This window comes from Chiloscyllium plagiosum, chromosome 8, assembly GCF_004010195.1.
Source record: "Chiloscyllium plagiosum isolate BGI_BamShark_2017 chromosome 8, ASM401019v2, whole genome shotgun sequence".
NCBI lineage: Eukaryota > Metazoa > Chordata > Chondrichthyes > Orectolobiformes > Hemiscylliidae > Chiloscyllium > Chiloscyllium plagiosum.
In genome coordinates, this window is record NC_057717.1 from 89605400 (window position 1) to 89628983 (window position 23584).

Consider the following 23584-nt stretch of genomic DNA (forward strand, 5'->3'; position numbering starts at 1 on the left):
CGTCGTGTGGCCAGGGTCTGGCGATGGAGGCGGCCAAGGACCTGCATGTCCTTGGCGGAGTGGGAGGGGGAGTTAAAGTGTTCAGCCACAGGGCGGTTGGGTTGGTTGGTGCGGGTGTCCCAGAGGTGTTCCCTGAAACGATCTGCAAGTAGGCAGCCTGTCTCCACAGTGTAGAGGAGACCACATCGGGTGCAGCGGATACAGTTAATGATGTGTGTGGAGGTGCAGGTGAATTTGCGACGGGTATGGAAGGATCCATTGGGGCCTGACTGGGCGACCATGGCTTGTATGGGGTCAGTTCAGCAGAAACCCAGCCAGTCTGCAAGGGAGGAAGCATCAAAACAAATCTCGCTGGATCTTTCTCTCTCTCTCTCTCTCATTTCTGGGCAGGGATATCAGGAATGCTTTCCACTCATCTTACTCTGCAAATTCCCTGTTGAAGGACAGATATAAGATCTCTGAAAATGATGAAAGGATAAATTCTGAAACCGTGTGTGTCAGTGTGCACACAACCTGTGGCAATAGCAAAGGAATAAACATTGAAAGAAAGAAAACAACTCATTGAATGTTGTGGTGTTTTTGAACTATGCTTTCCTAAATTTCTGTCGCTATTTTCCCACCCACAATATTCATGCCTTGTCTGACTTTGTGCACCTATGTCTGAGAGGGGGAGATTTTTAAGAGGGTTGCATTTAAGTTGTAGAGAATTATAAGTTAGGAGATAATGAGAACTGTAGATGCTGGATAACTGTAGAGTGGATAAAGAGTCGAGTTGGAAAACACACAGCAGGTCAAGCAGTTGAAGGGGAGCTTACAACCTTACGGCTTTAACATAGAATTCGCCAGAGGAGAAGGGGAGTCAACGTTTCAGGTCAGAACCTTTCATCAAGATTGGGAGAGGGAAGGCGGGCTGCAAAATAAATAGAGGGAGGGGGTGGAGCTGGGGGAAAGGTGGGACGGATGGCAATATGTGGATGCAGGTAGGAGGTGGTTGTGATTGGCCAGGAGGAAGGGTAGAGTGGATAGGTGGGAAAGAAGATAGACAGGTTAAGGGGCCAGGGTGGTGAGGGAGGTCTGGGCCTGGCCTGAGGTGGGGAGTGGGGAGATTTGGAATCTGGCGAATTCTATGTTGGCCGTATGGTTGTAAGCTTCCAAGGTGGAAGATGAGGTGGTCTTCCTCCAGTTTACATTTTGCCTTCTGTTGATGGTAGACAAGGCCCAGGATGTCATGGGGGGAGTCAGAGGAGGAGTTGAAATGGATGGCAACCAGGAAGTGACGTTGCTTGGAGCATATGGACCGTAAATGTACCTTGAACCAATTCCCGAGTTTGCGCTTGGTCTGTCCAATGTAGAGGAGGTCACATCGGGAGCAATGGATAGTTAGACGAAATGTACGTGAATCTCTGCCAGACTTAGAATAATTATTTGGGGCCTTGGACGGAGGTATGAGGGGAGGTGTGGGGGCAGGTAGGAGGGGAGGTGTAGGGGCAGGTATGAGGGGAGGTGTGAGGACAGGTATAAGGGGAGGTGTGGGGGCAGGTGTTGCACCGCCTGCAGCCGCCAGGTGTGGAGGATGGGTTGGTGGGGAGCTAATGAGGGAGTTGTGGAGGGAACGGTCCCTGCAGAAAATGGATAGGGAGCATGAGGCAGCGCCAACACAGTCAACAATGTAGAAGAGGAAAAGGTGGGGCATGGTACTGGTGTAGCTGTGGAAGATGGACTGTCCCACACACCCTATGAAGAGGCAGGCATAGCTCAGACCCTGATGGGTACTCATGGCCACCCCTCTGGTTTGCATGAAGTGGGAAGATTGAAAGGAGAAGTTGTCAAAGGTGAGAACCAGTTCCACCAAGCGGATGAGATTAGTAGTTGAAGGGGACTGGTTGGGTCAGCAGGAGAGGAAGAAACAGAGGACCTTGAGGCCCTCCTCATGGGCGGATACAGGTGTCGAGAGACTGAATGTCCATGATGAAGATGAGGTGTTAGTGACCGGGAAACTGAAAGTCGTCAAGAAGATGGATGGTGTGGGTCGTGTCCTGAACGTAGGTGGAGAGTTCCTGGACCAAAGGGGACAGGACTGAGTCGAAATAAGAGGTGAGTTCCGTGGGGCAGGAGCAGGCGGAGATGATTAGTCAAACAGGGCAGTCAGTTTTTGAATTTTAGGGAGAAGATAGAACTGGGCGGTGGGGGCTTGGGGCACAATGAGGTTGGAGGCTGTGGATGGGAGATCTCCTGAGGCGATGAGATTGTGGATGGTCTGGGAGATAATGGTTTGGTATTGAGAGGTGGGGTCGTGATCGAGGTGGCGGTAGGAGGAAGGGTCAGCGAGTTGGCATGTGGCTTTGGCAAGGTAGAGGTTGGTGCGCCAAACTACCACAGCGCTTCCCTTGTCAGCTGATTTAAGGTTAAGGTTGGGGTTGGAGTTGAGGGAACGGAGAGCTGCGTGTTCAGATGGGGACAGGTTGGAGTAGGTGAGAGAGGTGGAGAGATTCAGGCAGTTGATGTCATAATGGCAGTTAGAGGTGAAGAGGTCAAGGGAAGGTCGGAGGGCAGGATGGGGTGTCCAGGAGGATGGAGATAGTTGGAAGCAGTAGAAGGGGTCTTTGGAGGGTGGGGGAGTTTCACATCTGAAGAAGTAGGCACAAGTCAGAGGTAGCAGAAAAAATGTTCAATATCTAGACGTGTGCAAAATTCATTGTTATGTGGGTGCAGTGGAATAAAGGTAAATCCTTTACGGTTAAAAATTCATTTTTCCTAGTTATAATAATGTTCATAATTTTTTTTTTCCTTCTTAAGCACAGAAACCTGTTGAACATTTCCTTTCACCCTAAATTAATAGTCAGGTGAATTAGGGACTTTGGAGGTGAATGAACGACTGGATGATTTTATTGCCATGTGTATTTTACATAGAGAGAAACAGGAAAATAGAATGAAAATAACATGATCCGGCGTCATCTTGATGACTAGTTTGACCAATTCATATTTGTGGTGACTCTGGGAATAATGGGGCTTCATTTCTATCGTATTTCTCAATTGTGCCGTGGGCGGCACGGTGGCACAGTGGTTAGCACTGCTGCCTCACAGCGCCAGAGACCTGGGTTCAATTCCCGCCTCAGGCGACTGACTGTGTGGAGTTTGCACATTCTCCCCGTGTCTGCGTGGGTTTCCTCCGGGTGCTCCGGTTTCCTCCCACAGTCCAAAGATGTGCAGGTTAGGTGAATTGGCCATGCTAAATTGCCCGTAGTGTTAGGTAAGGGGTAAATGTAGGGGTATGGGTGGGTTGCGTTTCGGCGGGTCGGTGTGGACTTGTTGGGCCGAAGGGCCTATTTCCACGCTGTAATGTAATCTAATGTAATCTAATCTAAAGACGGATGAAATGATATTGATGAAATAATGGGCTTGTACAACAGTCATTGGTAGTTCCGTGGAGTGGAACCTTCATGGCACAGAACGACGTGGACACTGACAAAAAAGTTAGGAAAATCGGGTGAGATCAGCAGAAAGGAAATTCTCGACATCAAGCGCAAAGCATCTGATTCTCAGAGGCAAGTAAAGTTTCTGGCTGCTCATTTACTGCTCGCTTTGACTGCCTGCTAAGTAAATACAGCATAGAACATAGAACATTACAGAGGCCCTTCAGCTCTCGATGTCGCGCCAACCTGTAAAACCAATCTGAAGCCCATCTAACCTACATTATTCCACTTTCACCCATATGCCTTTCCAATGACCATTTAAATGCCCTTAATGTTGATAAGTCTACTACTGTTGCAGGCAGGGTGTTCCATGCCCTTACTATTCTCTGAGTAAAGAACCTCCCTCTGACACCTGTCCTAGATCTATCACCCCTCAATTTAAAGTTATGTCCCCTCGTGCTAGCCATCACCATCTGAGGAAAAAGGTTCTCATTATCCACCCTCTCTAATCCTCTGGTCATTTTGTATGCCTCCATTAAGTCATCTCTTAACCTTCTTCTCTCTAATGAAAATAGCCTCAAGTCCCTCAGCCTTTCCTCATAAGACCTTCCTTCCATACCAGGCAACATCCTAGTAAATCTCCTCCACTCTTTCCAATGCTTCCACATCCTTCCTATAATGCAATGACCAGACCTGTACGCAATTTTACAAGTGCGGTCACACCAGAATTTTGTACAGCTGCAGCATGACCTCATTGCTCCAAAACTCAATCCCTCTATTAATAAAATCTAACACACTGTACTCCTTGTTAACAATCCTATCAACCTGGGTGGTAACTTTCAGGGATCTATGCACATGGACACCGAGATCTCTCTGCTCATCCACACTACCATCCACTATTGGCCCAGGAAACTGTATTCCTGTTACTCCTTCCAAAGTGAATCACCTCACACTTTTCCGCATTAAACTTTATTTTCCACCTCTCAGCCTAGTTCTGCAGCTTATCTATGTCCCCCTGTAAACTCCAACATCCTTCAGCACTATCCATAACTCCACCAACTTTAGTGTCATCCACAAATTTACTAACCCATCCTTTGACGGCCTCATCCAGGTCATTAATGAAAATGACAAACAGCAGTGGACCCAAAACAAATCCTTGTGGTACACCACTACTAACTGAACTCCAGGATGAACATTTCCCATCAACCACAATCCTGTGTCTTCTTACAGCTAGCAAATTTCTGATCCAAGCCGCTAAATCACCCATGCTTCTGTATTTCCTGTAATAGCCTACCGTGGGGAACCTTATCAAATGTCTTACTGAAATTCATACACACCACATCAACCACTTTATTCTCAGCCACCTGTCTGGTCACCTTCTCAAAGAACTCAATAAGGTTTGTGAGGCACGACCTACTCTTCACAAAACTGTATTGACTATCCTTAATCAAATTATTCCATCCTAGGTGATTATAAATCATATCTCTTATAATCCTCTCCAACACTTTACCCACAACCAAAGTAAGGCTCACTGGTATATAATTACCAGGTTGTCTCTACTCTCCTTGCACAAGAGGACACAATTTGCTACCCTCCAGTCTTCTGGCACTATTCCTGTAGACAATGATGACATTAAGATCTAAGCCAAAGGCTCTGCAATCTCCTCCCTGGCTTCTCAGAGAATCCCAGGATCCCATGCAGCCGAGGGGACTTATCTATTTTCACATTTTCCAGAATTGCTAACACCTCCTCCTTATGAACCTCCATCCAGTCTAGTCTAATAGCCTGGATCTCAGTGTTCTCCTCGACAACACTGTCTTTTTCCTGTGTGAATACTGACAAAAAACTTCCCACTACTGTCCTTGACTGGCTCTAATCTTACTCTATCATTCTTTTGTTCCTGACACACCTGTAGAAAGCTTTAGGATTTTCCTTGATCCTACCCACCAACGACTTCTCATATGCTCCCTCCAGCTCTTCTTAGCTCTCACTTTAGGTCCTTCCTGGCTAAATTTTATTTCTCAAGCACCCTAGCTGAATCTTCATGCCTCATCCTTACATAAGCCCATATTTTCCTCTTGACAAGAGATTCAATTTCCTTAGTAAACCACAGCTCCCTTGCTTGACCACTTCCTCCCTGCCTGACAGGTACATACTTATCAAGGAAACACAGTAGCTATTCCTTGAACAAGCTCCACGTTTCAGTTTGCCCACCCCCTGCACTTTCCTTCCCCATCCTATGCATCCTAAACCTTACCTAATTGTAGCAGCATGGAACACATTGCCTGCAACAGTAATAGATTCACCAACTTTAAGGGCATTTAAATGGTCATTGGAGAGGCATTTGGACAAGAATGTAGGCTAGATGGGCTTCAGATTGGTTCCACAATTTGGCACAACATCGGGGCTGAAGGGCCTGTGCTGTGCTGTAATGTTCTATGTTCTATGCCTCATAATTGCCTTTCTCCCAGCTATAACTCTTGCCCTGTGGTATATACGTATCCCTTTCCATTGCTAAAGTAAACATAACCAAATTGTGGTCGCTATCACCAAAGAGCTCACCTACCTCCAAATCTAACACCTGGCCTGGTTCATTACCCAGTACCAAAACCAATGTGGCTTTGCCTCTTGTTGGCCTATGTTTATACTGTGTCAGGAAACCCTCCTGCACACATTGGAAACAGCTGACCCATCTAAAGTATTCGAAGTATAGCATTTCCAGTCAATATTTGGAAAGTTAAAGGCCTCCATAATAACTATCCTGTTACCTTCGTTCCCATTCAGAATTGTCTTTGTAATCCTTTCCTCTACATCGCTGGAAGTTTTCGGAGACCTATAGAAAACTCCAAGCAGTGTGACCTCTCTTTTCCTGTTTTTAACCTCAGCCCATACTACCTCAGTAGACAAGTCCTTACCAAACATTCTTTCTGCCACCGTAATACTGTCCTTGACTAACAATGCCACACCTCCCTTTCTTTTACCTTCTTTGACCTTACTGAAACATCTAAACCCCAAACCTGCAACAACCATTCCTGTCCTTGCTCTATCCATGTCTCCAAAATAGTCTTCAAATATTGAATGTTTGAAGCGTTTCCTTTACCTGACAGTTTGCCATAGAATAATGGCAGGGTATAGGGCTGCACTGGACATTGTGGAGCCCTTAGACAGGGTTCAAAATTGGAATGAGGTTAAGGATGCATGAGCTGCCTGGCTCAGTTCTTAAACAGCTATAGATGTCTAAATGTATGTGCAATGAGTTGTCGGCCTCTATGCCCTGAGAAACAATGGTGTTTGGTTCCCCTCCTACCATTACCTACATGGTCAAGGGCAATAAATAGCATCACTTGACCTGGGGCACAGCTGAGTTTTTAAAATGAGGCTTTGGCAGTGGCTAGTACTTCAGCCTGAGGTAAGAGGAAAGATCAGAGAAACAGAGCACCGTCAGGCACAGTAATGAATTTCAGAAAATGGTGTGAGAAAACCCACCAGGGTGCACCGAAAGAAAACCCTCCGAAGTGAATTTCTTGTAAAATTCACCGCATGGTTACCATCCCTGAGGTTAGTTTTCAATTCCAGATTTTCTCCCCCAGTTGTGTAGCATGGTGGCTCAGTAGTTAGCTCTGCTGCCTCACAGCACCAGGGACCCGGGTTCGATTTTAGCCTTGGGAGTCTGTGTGGAGTTTGCACATTCTCCCTGTGTCTGCATGGGTTTCCTCCCACAATCCAAAGATGAGCATGTCAGGCCGTGCTAAATTGCCCATAGTGTTCAAGGATGATATAGTTCAAGGTAAATGTAAAGTAATTGGGTAGGGGAATGGGTTTGGGTGGGATACTCTTCGGAGGGTCAGTGTGGACTTGTTGGACTGAAGTGCCTTTCCACACCGTAGGGATTCTAATTCTAATAGGTCTGGCAGCATCTGAGGAACAAGGGGAGAATCGGGCAAAAGCCCTTCATCAGGAGGTAGGAGGAGAACTTCTTTAAGGTGGGCATTCCAATGAAGGGCTTATGCCTGAAACATCGATCCTCCTGCTCCTCGCATGCCTCACCTCTTGTGCTTTTCCAGCACCATACATTTCGACTCTGATTTCTAGTATCTGCAGTCCTCACTTTCTTCATGCTAAATTGCCCATAGCGTCCAAGGATGTGTAGGTTAGGTGGGTTAGCCATAGGAAATGTAGGTTTGGGGTGAATGAGTGAGTGGGATGCTCTCGATGGGCTGAATGGCCTAATTTCGCATTGTATGACTGAATTCAAACTCCACCAGCTGCTGTGGTGTGGTTTGCCTAAGCATATGGATTAATAATTCGGTGATATTACCACTCAGCCACCATCTTTAGAGCTATGGGATTGAGTGGGTTTTTCACTTCCATACACACAATTAATAAACTTACTCTTGTTTACATTGTAATCTCTGTAATCTGACTCAATGACATCCCCAGATAAAGAGGCCAGGGTTTTGGGAGGCTAGGTGTGCTGTTCTCTACCTGAATCTATATGATGGTACTGGCAAAGGGCACATTGAGTATGGAAAGATCATTCATTATTCCTGCCTGTTTTATCAGTTGGATTTAGGACAGGGGAATTGGCCATTTAGGACTAAGGGGAGGAGAAATCTTTTCACTCATTGGTAGTAGGGTGATTTATGATGAAACTTCAATCATTTACTTCAGACTGAGATCAATGACGCTGTGGGATATGGAGAAAGTGCAGAGAAATTGGTTCGGCTACTTTTGGAATATTGCATGCAATCCTGGACTTCTTCCTATCGGAAAGATGTTGTGAAGCTTGAAAGGGTTCAGAAAGGATTTACAAGGATGTTGCCAGGGTTGGAGGATGAATAGGCTAGGGCTGTTTTCCCTGGGGTGTCGGAGGCTGAGGGGTGACCTTATAGAGGTTTACAAAATTATGAGGGGCATGGATGGGGTAATTAGATAAAGTCTTTTCCCTGGGGTGGTGGAGTCCTGTACTAGAGGGCATAGGTTTAGGGTGAGAGGAGAAAGATATAAAAGAGACCTAAGGGGCAACGTTTTCATGCAGAGGGTGGTGCGTGTATGGAAATGAGTTGCCAGAGGAAGTGGTGGAGGCTGGTACAATTACAACATTTTAAAGGCATCTGGATGGGTATATGAATAGGAAGGGTTTGGAGGGATATGGGCAGGTTGCTGGCAGGTGGGACTAGAATGGGTTGGAATATCTGGTCGACATGGACAAATTGGACCAAAGGGTCTGTTTCTGCTCTGTACATCTCTGTGACTCTCTGAATCTAAATGGAACTTAAAATTGAAGATCAACCAACATATGATTGAACAGCAGAGCAGTCTCGAGGGGCAGAATGGCCTTCTCCCACTCCTATGTTTCACATTTTTAATTCAATTTTTGTCTCTTACAACAGAAGAACCAACATCACTACGGTCTATCACTCTGTCTGCTGTTTATCCTCTCTGAAAATGAAAGGTACCAAGAAACATGATGTACCATCTCTACTAAGATTAGACTAGATTCCCTACAGTATAGAAACAAACCCTTCTGCCCAACAAGTCCACACTGACCCTCCGACGAGTAACTCATCCAGATCCATTCCCCTAACCTATATTTACACATGACTAATGCACTTAACATTATGGGCAATTTAGCAATTCACCTGACCTGCACATCTTTTGGATTGAGGGAGGAAACCGGAGCACCCGGAGGAAACCCGCAGAGCAAACTCCACACAGACAGTCAACTGAGGCAGGAATTGAACACAGGTCCCTGGGGCTGTGAGGCAGCAGTACTAACCACTCAGCCACCATGCTGTCCCAAAGCTCTTGACTGATATACTTCAGTTAAACTGATCTGGGCACTGAAATCACAATGTAAATGTAGGCTTTGACATTCAGCCTTTGTAAATCCAGATAGCTTTTCAAATTGGGTTTACAAAGCACTCAGTGTATAATGAACACCAAAGGCACCATTTACCTCACATAAACTGACAAAAAGTGCTTGTCTGTCCAATTTTGGGAGGTATGTGTGTGTGCATGCACATGTGTGGGACCAGCAAAACATGAAGCCCTCTACTAAATTTCTAGGCATGATCCTACCAATGCAATCCACCTTTGCACCAGCTACAACTGGATTGCAGCAGCTACAGACCTGTTGTGCAAAAATGCATTGCAGCCTGAAAAGCTTTGATGTTGTAATTGTCAGAAGCTTTTACTAGCTGCTGTTTTGGAAGCAATTCTCTACTTATATTTCTTGCATATTCCTCTATCATGTCTGAAAGCTCTAGATAATAGTGTCTGGAGCAGGATTCACAATCTTTGCTGTGGGGAGAGTGACTAGTCTTCGCTTGTCCTTTGTCTGTTTGTCTAATGTGAGTGAATTTGTACTTTCATTCTGCTATAATGAGCATTTTGTCAATGCGAATTCACTCTATCGCAATTGACAAAAGTGCGAACTTTTAAAACATGTGCTGGCTATAGCGCGATTGTATTGCCAACACTTTTTATGTTATTTGTATTGCACGACTGTTGTGTACCATGGGCTCGCACAGGAACAGGAGTATCGCGCTATACTAGTTAGGCCAAATGGCCCGTTTCCACACTGTAGGGATTCTATGACTTCCCAGTGAGCTGTGATGCCTGCTGTGGTGCAGAATGGCTCACAATCCGTGTAAAGTTCATCTCAATAATTTAATTTAGTTTTTTGAATAAGTAACAAAGAGGATTGATGAGGGCAGAGAGATGCATGTTGTCTATATGACATTTCAGTAAGGCATTTGATAAGATTCTTCATGGTAGGTTAGTTAGCAAGATTAGATCACTCAGAATAAAGGGACTAGTAGCCATTGGATTAAGAACAAGCTTGAAGATAGAAGATGGTGGAGGGTTACTTTTCAGACTGGAGGCCTGTGACCAGTGGTGTGCCACAAGGATCAGTGCTGGGTCTGCTGCTTTACATCATTCATATAAATGATTTGGATGTGAGCATAGGAGGTATGGTTAGTTAGTTTGCAGATGACACCAAACTTTTGGTGTAGTGGACAGCCAAGAATGTTATCTCAGAGTACAATGGGACCTTGATCAGATGGGCCAAGAAGTGGCAGATGGAGTATAATTTAGATAAATGCGAGGTGCTGCATTTTGGAAAGGCAAATCAGGGCAGTGCTTATACACTTAATGGTAAGGTCCTAGGGAGTGTTGCTGAGCAGAGAGGTTCATAGTTCCTTGAAAGTAGAGTCGCAGGTAGACAGGATAGTGAAGAAGGCATTTGGTATACTTTCCTTTATTAGTCAGTGCATTGAGTATAGGAGGTGATGTTGTGGCTGTACAGGACATTGGTTAGGCCACTTTTGGAATACTGCATGAAATTCTGGTCTTCCTGCTATAGGAAGGAAGTTGTGAAACTTGAAAGGGTTCAGAAAAGATTTACAAGGATATTGCCAGGATTGGAAGATTTGATCTATAGGGAGAGGCTGGATAGACTCGAGCTATTTTCCCTGGAGTGTCAGAGGCTGAGGGGTCACTGTATAGAAGTTTATAAAACCATGAAGGTCATAGATAGGGTGAACAGCCAAGGTCTTTTCCCCAGGGTGGGGTGTCCAAAACTAAGGGACATAGGTTTAAAATGAGAGGGGCAAGCTTTAAAAGGACCTAAAGGGCAACTTTTTCATGCACAGGGCGGTACATGTATGGAAAGAGCTGACAGAGGATGTGGTAGGGGCTGGTACAATAACATCTTTTAAACAGCATTCTGGATGGGTATATGAATAAGAAGGATTTAGAGGAATATGGACAAGTGCTAGCAAATGGCACTACATTAATTTAGTATATCTGGTTGGTATGGACCTCCATAAGGTTCCCCCATCAGTCTCCTACACATCAAGAAAAAAATCCTAGCTTGTCCAACCTCTCCCTATAACCCAGACCATCGAGTCCAGACAATATCCTTGTAAATTTCTTCTGCACCTTTTCTAGTTTAATAACATTCTTCCTTTAACAAGGTGACCAAAACTGAAATCAATACTCCAAGTGCAGCCTGACTAACGTCCTGTATAACTATAACATAACTTTCCAACTTCTGTACACAATGCCCTGACTGATGAAGGCCAGTGTGCCAAAAGCCTTCTTCACTGCCCTCCATTTTCAGAGAACCATGGACCTGAACTCCAAAGTCCCTCTGTTCCACTACACTCCTTAAGGCCCCACCATTCACCATGAAATTCTACATTAATTTGACTTTCCAAAATGCAAGACCTCACACTTATCTACATTAAACTCCTTTTGCCATTTCTTGGCCCACTTCCACAGCTGATCAAGGTCCTGCTGCAATTTTTGATCACTTTCCTCACTGTCCACAATACCGCCTATTTTAGTACCATCTGCAAACTTACTAATCATGCCTTGTGCATTCTCATCAAATCATTGATACAGATAACAAACAGTAATGAGCCCAGCACTGAACCCTGAAGCACTCCACTAGTCACAGGTCTCCAGTCCGACAAGCATTCTTCCATTATTACCCTCTGATTCCTACCATCAAGCTAATTGTGTGTCCAATTTACCATCTTACCCTGGATTCCATGCAATCTAACCTTCCAGAGCAGCCTACCATGTGGAACCTTATCACAGGCCTTACTGAAATCTATATACGTTACATCTACTGCGTGGCCTTCATCAACCTTCCTGGTCACTTCATCATAGAACTCTAACAAATTTGTGAGGCATGACCTCCCACCCACAAAACCATGTTGACTACTCCTAATCAAACCCTGTCTTTCCAAATACATGTATTTCTTATCTCTCAGAATCTTCTCAAGTAACTTACTTACCACAGATGTTAAGCTTACTGGCCATCATTCCTATGTTTTTCTTTTCAGCCCTTCTTCAATAACGGCACATTCACTAAACTCCAGTCTTCTGGGACCTCACCCTTGCCAAACAATGATGGAAAAATATCAGCCAGAGCCCCCACAATTTCTTCTCCTCTTGCAGTGTTCCTGGATATGTCTGGTCAGGACCAGGAGATTTATCCACTTCATACATTCTAATACATCCAACACCTCCTCTACTGTGAAACGGACTGTCCCCAAGTTATCACCTCTAACTTCCTCAAGTTCCCAAGTCTTCATGTATTTCTCCACAGTAAACACAGAGGAGAAATATTCATTGAGAATGCTGCCCATCTCCTGGAAGATTACTATGAGTGCATCCACTATCTCTGTAGCTACTTCCTTTGTCGAGCTTCTTGAATGGAGCTGCACCCATCTAAGCAAGTATTCCATCACACTCATGACTTCTGCCTTGTAGATTGTTGACAGGCTTTTGGGAGTTGGGAGTGAGTTACTGGCTGCAGAATTCCTAGCCTCTGACATTTTCTTGTAGCCACTGTGTTTAGGTGGCTAATCCTCTTCAATTTCTGATCAACGGTAACCTCCATCATGTTGATAGCAGGGGTGATGGTTAGATTATTTCTTTTTGGTGATAGATATTGCCTGTCACTTGTGTGGCATGAATGTTATTTGCCACTTAACAACTCAAGCCTGGATATTATCTTGGTCCTGCTGTATTCAAGAGGTGACTACTGCAGAGTCCCTATTAATCTCAGGTTGTATTCTATTGAATGAGATTTTTATGTAACAAATTAAGATCCAGAAGAATAAGAAATAAAAATTGCAAGAGGTCATTCGGTCCATTTGAGTCTGCTCTGCCATTCAACGCAATAATGGTTCCCTTCAGAATCTAAACGAATTCAATGCTCTCATCCTTTGAAATCCTAGTTCTTGAGCCTGTGGAAAGAGCTTTCTTCAGTTCTCTCAGAATGTTGTCTTGAGGTCACATCTGTTGACATCACAACAACAGAGGCTACGTTTTCTGAGAGGTTGATAATTGGGATGCAAATCAATATGTTTGTTAACAGAGTTCTAGTTTAAATGCCAGGCCTCTCGTAATTCCTGTGCATATCTTTGTTTAAGGAGAAAGTGAGGACTGCAGATGCTGGAGATCAGAGCTGAAAATGTGTTGCTGGAAAAGCGCAGCAGGTCAGGCAGCATCCAAGGAACAGGAGAATCGATGTTTCGGGCATAAATCCTTCCATATCTTTGTTTAGCCTGTCCCAGGATGGATGTATTGTCCCAGTTTATCTGTGTGTATAGGTACTGATGATAGTTGGTCATGTCTTTTGGTGGCTGGTTGGTTCACATGTACATGGAGGCTAGTTTCCTTCCCGTGTGTACAAACAAATCAATGGGACATCTACAGGATCACCAAAATCAGGACTCTTAGCAGAAGAAGTTATACAGCGGTTAGAACAAACAGCCCTTCCCACGATGCAGTCCAAGCTTTGGGTCCGCTATGTGGATGATATCCTTGTCATCACGAAACACAACAAATTAGAAGAAACCCACAAACACATAAACAACATCCTTACCAGTATAAAGTTTACCGAAGAGGAAGAGAACAATAACAGAATCCCCTTCCTAGATGTCACAGTAGAATGAAAGGCAATGGAGAGCCTAAGACCAGCGTCTACAGTAAAGCCACACACACTGACCGGATACTTAACTACAGGAGCAATCATCCCACCACCCACATATGGAGCTGCATCAGGACATTATTTAAATGAGCCACAACACACTGCAGCACCCAGGAACTAAGAGAAGCTAAGGAAAAACACCTGTACAATGTATTCAGGATCGACGGGTACCCGATAAGCGCAATCTGCCAATTACTAAGCAACAGACTTAAACAAAAAGACAACATGCCCAGAGACTGTAACCACCCTGCTATACATTAAAGATATCTCCGACTACTCTGGCCCCTAACATTATGGTAACCCACAAACCTACCACCACACTGAAACAGCTCCTGATAAATTTATCAACAACTAGCAGAACGAATGTCATACATAACATACCTTGCACGGACTGAAATAAACATTATCTTGGACAGGCAGGAAACTAGCCACAGGATACATGAGCACCAACTAGTCACCAAAAGACATGACCAACTATCACTGGTATCCATACACAGAGAGGAAGAGGGTCACCAGTTTGACTGGGACAATACATCCATCCTGGGACAGGCTAAACAAAGATACGCATAGGAATTCCTTGATGCCTAGCATTCAAACTGGAACTCCATTAGCAAACATATCGATTTGGACCCCATTTACCAACCTCTCAGAAACAGAACCAGAAGTGATATCACCCACCACAACAGACCAAGACACATAAATAATAAGTGGGACAGAACACCAGCGCTTTATCGGAGGCTCACTGATGATGTTACCGAGCATGGTGACGAAATGTCTGAGAACAAACTGACCAGTTCAGTGAGCATCAACTTACAACCTGAGCTACAAATGTTCTTTAAAATCACAATCTATGTTTGAATTTACCTTTTTGCCAAGGGGTGTGGGAAGTTACTATATTGGAACAGTTAATTAAATTACTCTATCAAGTATTTGGTGATTTTTTTCCAATATTTGTTATTCTAAATCCTGTTTCCTTTTGTTTGTGTTTTAACTGTAGTGTTTTAATAAAATGTGCTTTGCTTAAAGCCAAATGGTTTGACCAGTTGCATCACAACTAGAACACCCACTTCACACCTACCTTTAAAATAAGAAAAAAGGTACGGTCTAGACTACTTTGTTAAAATATTTTGAGGGGGGGTCTGGCCTGGTCCATAACAGTAGATATTCAATTAGACATTTGCTATCTTTGTCTCATGAACACTAGCAGTATGTTTTGCTTTACAAAGATCATTGTAAATGCGAACTTGCTACAACATGATTGACGAATTGGGGATATTGTTTCTAAAGTGCGAACTTTTAAAACATATATTGGTTATAATGCGATTCTGACCCCATTAGTTTAAATGACGGTGCTATTATGTGATTTTCTTATAACATGGGATTGCATGAGAATGGAACTACTATGTTATAACAGAACTGACTGTACTCCTTCTAGATATCGTACAGATTGTATATATTTAATCCTTCAGTTTTTGCATAATACTATTTATTAATTAGGATATGCATCAAGGAATGTGCATCATTATGCAGCAACAGCATAACTTGTATTATTGCTGTTTGTTGTATATTGACCTTGCTGTGCAGAAATTGGTTACTACATTTTTCACAATACATCAGTGACTACACTTCAAAAGTGCTTTGGAATGCTCTTACCTTGTCAAAGGACTCTTTTTATAACACCTCACATGGAAAAACAAGAAAAAAGGCTAAAGGAAACCAAGGCTGCTCTTGGATCAGCTGAAAAAAAGCAGGAGAATTGGTTCAGACAATCTCCACTCTGAGTGAGATGGGACAGCTACTGCTAGAGAATCAAGCCTGTATCTTTGACAACTTGTGAGAATTTTGGGATTGGATGTAGCTTCAAATTTTTTCAGGGTATAGCACACAGCAAGCTTTCCCACAAGGTTGAAACCTCAAGTATTAATGGTAATATGCTGAGCTGGACTGAGAACTGGTTGAAGATCATAGGTCTGTTCTTCCAGAGGCTTTAAAACCCCTCTATGAGAACTGTGGAGGAGGGTTACAAAATCTGCTTCAACGAGTGGGGACTGTCTATTAATCCAAGACACAGTTGTTAAGAATATGTCAGAGCTCCATGGTGGCCATAGCTGCCTCAGGCTCCCAACCCACTTTGGGAAGCCCTGTCAGAGGCAGAAGTTAGTTATAAAGGGATTTGGATATATGAAAACCAATCAGTTATGTTCACCACAGGTGTTGGGGACCTTTGCTGTTTACTGTTTTAATAATTCATATCACAGCTTCCCAAAGTTGGGGGTGGGGTTTGGGCAGGACCCCAAGTGGAGCTGTGAGCTCTGAGGTGGCCATGGCATCTGTGGAAGTCTGACCACACAGCCGTACCCTCACTCTAAGAGATTTTAAACTCCATTCTCTCAGTTCTCACTGAGGGGGTCTCAACAGTTTTGAAGTCCGGAAATGGGGTGACGGTAGGGAAAGATTATGGAAGCACTAATCCAGACAAAGTCATTAAAGGGTAGCACCCACAAGTTTGAGGGTCTGTGCTAGAGTCAGCATTGTGGAGGGTGTCTGAGTGTTGAATATATATTCGATCCTTTGGCAAAAGTCTCACAGTCAACAGAGAGAAAGAGTTAAAAGTAGGAGAGAGAGAGAGAGACAGAGAGATCAGCAAATTATATTGATTTCTAAAGGTACTTGAGCAATGCTGTAACAAGACAGCTAGTGTGACTTGGATGCAAGGGTGTATGACAATGTGTTTTAACTATTTTGTGCTTGTACCTTGGCTTGGCCTCAATTAAAAAAATATGTACCATTTTAATCTCTTCCCATTGTGGATAACAGAGTGGATTCAGAAGGAGTCCAGAGGAGAATGAATGGATTAATCCCCAAGTTAAGGTAAAAGAGCTGAGATTCTGCACTTCAGAAAAGTACAGACGCAGGGTTTTAAAAGCATAACGTTATGGAGGTAACTATTTCAGTTTTCAGCAATATTTCAAAGGACACAAAAAAGACTTAGCAGATCTGTCAGTATCTGAGGAATGGAAAACAAGTTACCATTTCAGGTCAATGACCTTCCATCAGAATTAACCTATTTAAGATTACGTTTGTGTAAATTACCTTCTTTAAACTATATAAGTTATGAAAGGATACTAAACAAGGTTGGACATCCGGAGGTGAGTCCTTTTCCATTGAAGTAGTTGCATGGAGTAGATTACTAGCACGTGAAGTGAAAAATCAAACTGTTGAAGTAGTTTACTCTCGGGTTGGACCAGTTTCTACTGGGGTGGATACTTATGTATTTGTTTAATTATAAGGCCCAGTACAGATTCCTGGGCTAGTTTTGATACTAAAGGAATGGAAGAGGAATTTTCCAAATTTTGGCTTGGGTTTTCTGGTTGGATTTTAATCTCTCCCAAATCACAGAGGTTCCGATGCTGCGAAGTGGTGTGGGAGAGGCTGGGTGCTGCAAGAGGGCCTTTTCCTTTCATTTATTGTCCTCAAGTACTCCTTCTCTTTGATTTATGTTTCAACTGCGAGTTGCTAAATCATTCCTTGTGGATATTTTGACTTTGCCAACCTTCTTTGTAGGTCAATTCTTGCAACACCTTGCGCACAGCCAATGAGTGTAATTCAAATGTGCAGTATTGCTGAACTCAAACAATCTGCTCTTTCATATACCCTCAGTTTTATCCTTTCACTCGTGTTTGCAAGTGATGTTAATATTCTGTTTGGCTGCAAGTCTAACCAATGGTCCTTTTTTCAGTGTTCATTTCTCAGTTGTCCCAAGGCATAGAATGTAACAAAAACAGAAATTGCTGGAAAAGCTCAGGAGATCTGGCAGCATCTAAGGAAAGAAGTCAAAGTTAACATTTCGGGTCGAGTAACCCTGATGGTAGCTAGGAAAAAGCGTTTTTTTATACAGAAGATGGGATGGAGGGAAAGGGTAAAGCTTAAACAATAGGTGGAGATAGTGCCCATTCTCACAATTCCTCTGTCTCCATTTCTTCGATTGATGATGCTAACTTCAACAAGAGTCTCCGAAATGTTCAACTTCTTCCTCAACTGAGGATACCCCAGCACCATTATTGACACAGCCTTCCGGGTCCAATCCATCTCCCACACTTCGACCCTCATTACCTCTCTTCCCTCCCACAACAGTAGTCGGGTCCTCCTTATCCTTACCTACTACCCCCACCAGCATCCACATCCAGAGGATCCCTTGCCAGCCTTCCACAGGGACCATTCCCTCTGGGACACCTTGGGTCCTCTTCTCCTTTACTTCCAACAACTCCTCATGGCACCTTCCCCTGCAACGACAGAAGGTGTAACACTTGCATGTTTACTTTCTCCCTCCTCATTTTCCAACAGCCCAAACACACCTTCCAGGTGAAGCAGCACTTCACTGAATCTAGTCGACTGCATTTGCTGCTCACCGTGTGGTCTCCTCCATATTGGGGAAGCAAAGCATGGACTGGGTCACCGCTTCACAAACATTTACGTTCTACGTAAATATGGCCCTGAGCTTTCAATTGCCTGCCACTTCAACACACCACCTTGTTCCCGGGTCGACATCTCTGTCTCTGGCTTGCTGCAGTGCTCCACCGAAGCTCAGTGCAAGCTGGAAGTTCCCATGTTTCACTTGGGAACCCTACAGCCTTCTGGACTCAATAGCAAGTTCAACTATTTTAGGGCTTGAGGCAACTTCTCCCATGTCCTTACCCCAATCCCCACACACCAGGCCTGTTATCACAGGTTCTGCTATTATACATAGGGTGAAAGTGAGGACTGTAGATGCTGGAGATTAGAATGGTGTTGGAAATGCACAGCAGGTCAGGCAGCATCCAAGGAACAGGAAAAATGACGTTTTGGGCAGGAGCCCTTCATCACGAACGTCAATTTTCCTACTCCTCCGATGCTGCCTGACCTGCTGTGCATTTCCTGCTATTACACACAACCCATTGTTAGCCACTAATTGCCCCAACTAGCAGCTACTCATTCTCCCAGGCTGATCGCTATCCACTCCTTTGTCTGTCCAACTGTCTTCCTCTCTCTTTCGGTTCTATCTCCAGCTATCATTTACTCCTGACCCCCTTCCCTTATCCTATTTTTTGCATAAGAAACAATCTTTCTAGCTACAATCAGTTCTGAGGAAGGGTCAGTGGCCACAAAACTTTAACTCTGATTTCTCTCCACAGATGCTGCCAGACCGGTTGAGATTGTCCAGCAATTTGTGTTTGTTTCTGATTTCCAGCATCAGCAATTCTTTCAGTTTTTATTGAGCAAAAAAATTTATCTAACATGGTAAAGATCGTATGAGGAAAGGCTGAGGCACTTGGGGTTGTTTTCATTGGAGAAAAGAAGGTTTAGGGGTGACTTGATAGAGGTGTTCAAGATGATTAGGGGTTTAGATAGGGTCGACAGTGAGAATCTTTTTCCACGTATGGAGTCAGCTATTACAGGGGGGCATAGCTTTAAATTAAGGGGGGGTAGGTATAGGACAGATGTTAGGGGTAGGTTCTTTACTCAGCGAGTCGTGAGTTCATGGAATGCCCTGCCAGTAGCAGTGGTGGACTCTCCCTCATTATGGGCATTTAAGCGGGCATTGGATAGGCATATGGAGGATAGTGGGCTAGTGTAGGTTAGGTGGGCTTGGATCAGCGCAACATCGAGGGCCGAAGGGCCTGTACTGCGCTGTATTCTTCTATGTTCTATGGTACTGACTACATCAGTGAAAGCTGATGTCTCTATTTCCAAGACAATATCTCTTGCAGCTTTTAGAATTGGAAAAACGTTCCTGTAACATTGCATTCATTCATTTGAAGATTAAACATTGGCCAGGACCCTGCTGAGAACTCTTACCTTTTGATAAGGTAGTGACATGGAATCTTTTACCTTCACCAGGGGATTAATGAATCTGCATGAAAGCAAGTAGCAAGTAGGGCTCAAGATTGTTGGAAGCAAGAAGAAAGTCACATTATGAGGTGAGTACCCATTGTGCCTAAACACTATATTGCTACATAACCCACCCTGTTATCTGTTGCTCAGATTGAGACACTAAATGTGTTAAAAGAGTCTTTTAATTTACCAGTCTTGAATGAGCGCATAAAGGAATCAACTCCAGAGATGGTGCCCATCCAACAATACAGATTTGTTGCTGGGATGATCTTCTTTAGCATCAGGCAATAATTATGTTCAGCTTTTCAACAAATGACATACCTTTGGAGTACTGTGACATTACACAAACCTAATTTGATAACGCTTATTACATAAAATCATAAAACAAGAATATGATGATTTTTGCAACATTCTTCACAGGCGAGGGTTCTTGTTACTTTGAAGGAACTCAGACTAGACATCCAACGTGAACAACCCACAACTAAACATCGGCAAGGCCAGCAGGCTGAAGTATATGGATGTTTACAGAAGTATGACTTTCCATATAGCTGAAATGTTATTCTAATACAACTATGCAGAGAATACAATACCTTTGTTTGGCTGAGGAACAGTTTATCACAGATTATTAATCTGCAATGCTAAATGAATAATGTCTTAGAACAAACTTTAAGTAACAGCTGGTTCAGTCATCCTCTCATCCTATTTGTAGATGGGATTCATGACCTGTTCTAACACTAAGTTTCAGATACAGAGATTTATTTCTTCTTAAGAGATTACAATTTAAGAGCTGTCTATTTCTCATTTACACCTTTAGTTCAGTACATGAGTGAAGGTGAAATTTACAAGGGACAGCAATAGAGTCACTGCTCCTCTGAAAGAGGATCAGGCACTTGGGCCCAAAAATAAAAAAGTTAGTTTTTAATTCGGTTTACTATCACATTTACTCACATGAGTACAGTGAAAAGTTTACAAGTCACCACTTACAGCACCATCTTAGGTACAAAGGATACCCCTGTACAGAATCTTGGTACAAAGCAGGAAAATAAAGAAAATAAAGTTAAGTAGTTAAACATTACAGTCTTTCTTACTAAAAAGTGGAAAAACAAAGAAACATAGTGAACAGTTCAACACCACAGTCCAAAAGCACCTCGCGATGCTGGGCGTGCACAAATCAAGGGCTCGATCTCAACTCCACCACTGCCCCGGACTGCCTGCCCTCGCTGCCTTGCAGACTGTTCCTGCTCCCGCCGGCTGTTATGAGCTGCCTTCTTCAGCTCTTGCCACTGGCTGCCCCAGGCTGCCTGTTCTCATTCTCACCACCGGCCACCTCAGGCTGCCTCCTCCTGCTCTTGCTCTCGCTGCCTTGTCTTGCGACATTGAGGTAGGAGAGAGAGGGAAAGAGCCAGTGTTGATATTTCCAAATGGCTTTTGTTGCTGGGCTCTGTATGTTAAATGGGGGTTTGGTACTAGGATACAAAATTGTTTATTCTACCCTTTGTTTAAAAAAAAACCTGTAATTCCATAGAATCTTGACAATCTCAGGAAGTCCCAAAGTGCTTTACAGCTGATGAAATACTTTTATTTTGAAGTGTAATGTTGCAATGTAATAAACATAGCAGCCAATTTACCCAAAGCAAGTTCCCACAAGCAGGAATGTGATAGTCAGGTAATCCGTACAGAAACATAAACATTGGCTGTGTCACTGTGGAGAACTCCACTATTCTGTTGAAATAATGCCAAGGGCCTGTCTGTCCCCACCAGTGGAATCTTAAAATAAAGCAAGCACTTCAACTTGGAGGTTACTGAAGAAATGTGAAAGCCACATAATTGAGCTGGCATGTACTGTGGCGAACACAATAGTACTACATCATCCATCTAATTCCGCGTTACTTAAATGTGAGATCCTAAAACAATACAGAAGCTAATCATTTCCCAGTCTTCAGTGAGTGCAGGGAATCAATTGCAGGGATGGTGCACAGTTAACAATACACCTGTGCATGCCAGCCCTGTAGCTGCTTGGAATGAGTGAGACAGGTGAGTAAACAGTTCAAGCTCCTAATTTAGTTACTCTGCAGTCAGATCAGGTATGGAAATGTAGTCCCTTCACTCGGAAATACATTTTAAAAAAGAAAACTAAAGTTCTTTAATGTATAAGTAAAATATCTTTTAAAACACAGAACATATATAACATTCAGGCACAATGAGATACAAACGCTTATTGGAAGGCGGCAAAAAAATGAGAAGTTTAGTGTGTCAATGGGAATAGTGACTGTCTGGAGAACCTCAGGATTTGCAGGAGCAGTCTGTGTAAGGGAAAGAGGGCCAGGCCCTTCGAAGTCACGGCAACGTAGGACTCCACCTGGTGGAATGCACAGACTCAACACAAAAGTTTTCAGTAAATACAACAGTTTGGGCTCCCCTCCAAACACTGCCTCCTTTCCTTTCCAGCCGTGTATCAAGTTTCCCAGTCATTTTACAGCTTTGTCTCATTCCCTTCTCTAGAAATCAGCAAATTCCTTTGAATATTTCTCTGTGAGAGATATGCGGATTGCCTCCTCTTCATACTCGTCAAAGTTACTCGTGTCCCCGGGGCCTCTAAACTTGGGTTTAAAAGGAGGCTCCTCCTGAGAAAAGGAACAGAAACTAAATTAAGTTGCTTTAGAGTTACAGAATCATTTTGACACGTATCCTGAGAGCTGCTCACCAAGTTTCTCTAGCATATTGCATTGCAGCGTCATGTCACAGCAAAAGGTCCCCCACTGTTCCAATGCTTGGACACTGCATATTGGCCGCAACATCACAATTTAAAACAAAAATTCTTGGGATGTTGCACAGACAGCATTTACTGCCCACCTCGAAATACTCAGATCAAGAGTGGCTCACTGGGCCATTTCAGAGGGTAGCTAAATGTCAGCCACATTGCTGTGGGCTTGATGTCACATGCAGGCCAGACCATGGAAGGATGGCAGATCTTCTCCCATAAAGGATATAAGTGAACCAGAACACTCCACAATCGCTGTCACAGTCACCATCCCCAAGATTTTAGTTCATATTTTTAAAAATATTTAATTGAATTTAAATTCCACCAGCTGCTGTGGTGGAATTTGAGACCGTATTCCAGAGAATTAGCCTGGATAACCAGTCAATGACATTATTGCTATGCCATCATCTCCCCCACCTTCCCACTGAGATGCAGCAAAACCCACAATCCATATTCTTTCCACCATAACAACCCTGACATTACAGCCCTGAATACAAACACTACTTATTGCTCCCTTTCAACACAGAACCATCATTATCGCTTGAGCAGTACTGTAGCAAAGAAAACATTAGTCCTTCAGGTGCAGAATATAAATGTGACATTGGCTGCTTCTGGCTAGTTGAGGCTAACATGTAGGATAAATATGACAAATTGAAATTTCAATGCTAATTCTGCATTCTGAATATACAGGAGTTTATACTGGGACTTACTTCACTGAAACAAAGACCCAGTGCTGGCTGAGCCACATAAATGGGGTGTGTCTACATAGGGAGTTTATCCACACTTTATCATGCAGAACAGAAACTCCTATCCATTTTAAAAACAAGGGAACAGGCTCAATGTGCATTAGATACCCTCTTAAATAGAAACAAAAGCTTGTGCCTATATGTGTAGAGAAAAGAGTTTGAGGCTAATGGGTTGATGGGTATAGAGAGTGGTGAGAAGACTGAGTGGGAGAGATCACAAGAACATTTGTGTGTGTGTTGCTGTGGCTGAGCTGGTCACAGAAAGTCTCTCCTGGTACTA

General features: G+C 43.6%; 1 protein-coding gene across 7 annotated transcripts in view; it reads right to left on the reverse strand.

Moving 5' to 3' along the window:
* Nucleotides 1–20664: 20664 nt before the first annotated feature.
* The window catches only part of LOC122552173 (cAMP-dependent protein kinase catalytic subunit alpha-like), a 213375-nt gene continuing 210455 nt past the window's right edge, over nt 20665–23584 (reverse strand). For all 7 annotated transcript variants that reach the window (XM_043694713.1, XM_043694714.1, XM_043694712.1 and 4 more), the window contains one exon: nt 20665–22421. In XM_043694713.1, the coding sequence (XP_043550648.1) occupies nt 22296–22421 (126 nt within the window). In that variant the 3' untranslated portion in view covers nt 20665–22295. The remainder of the gene's footprint in view (nt 22422–23584) is intronic.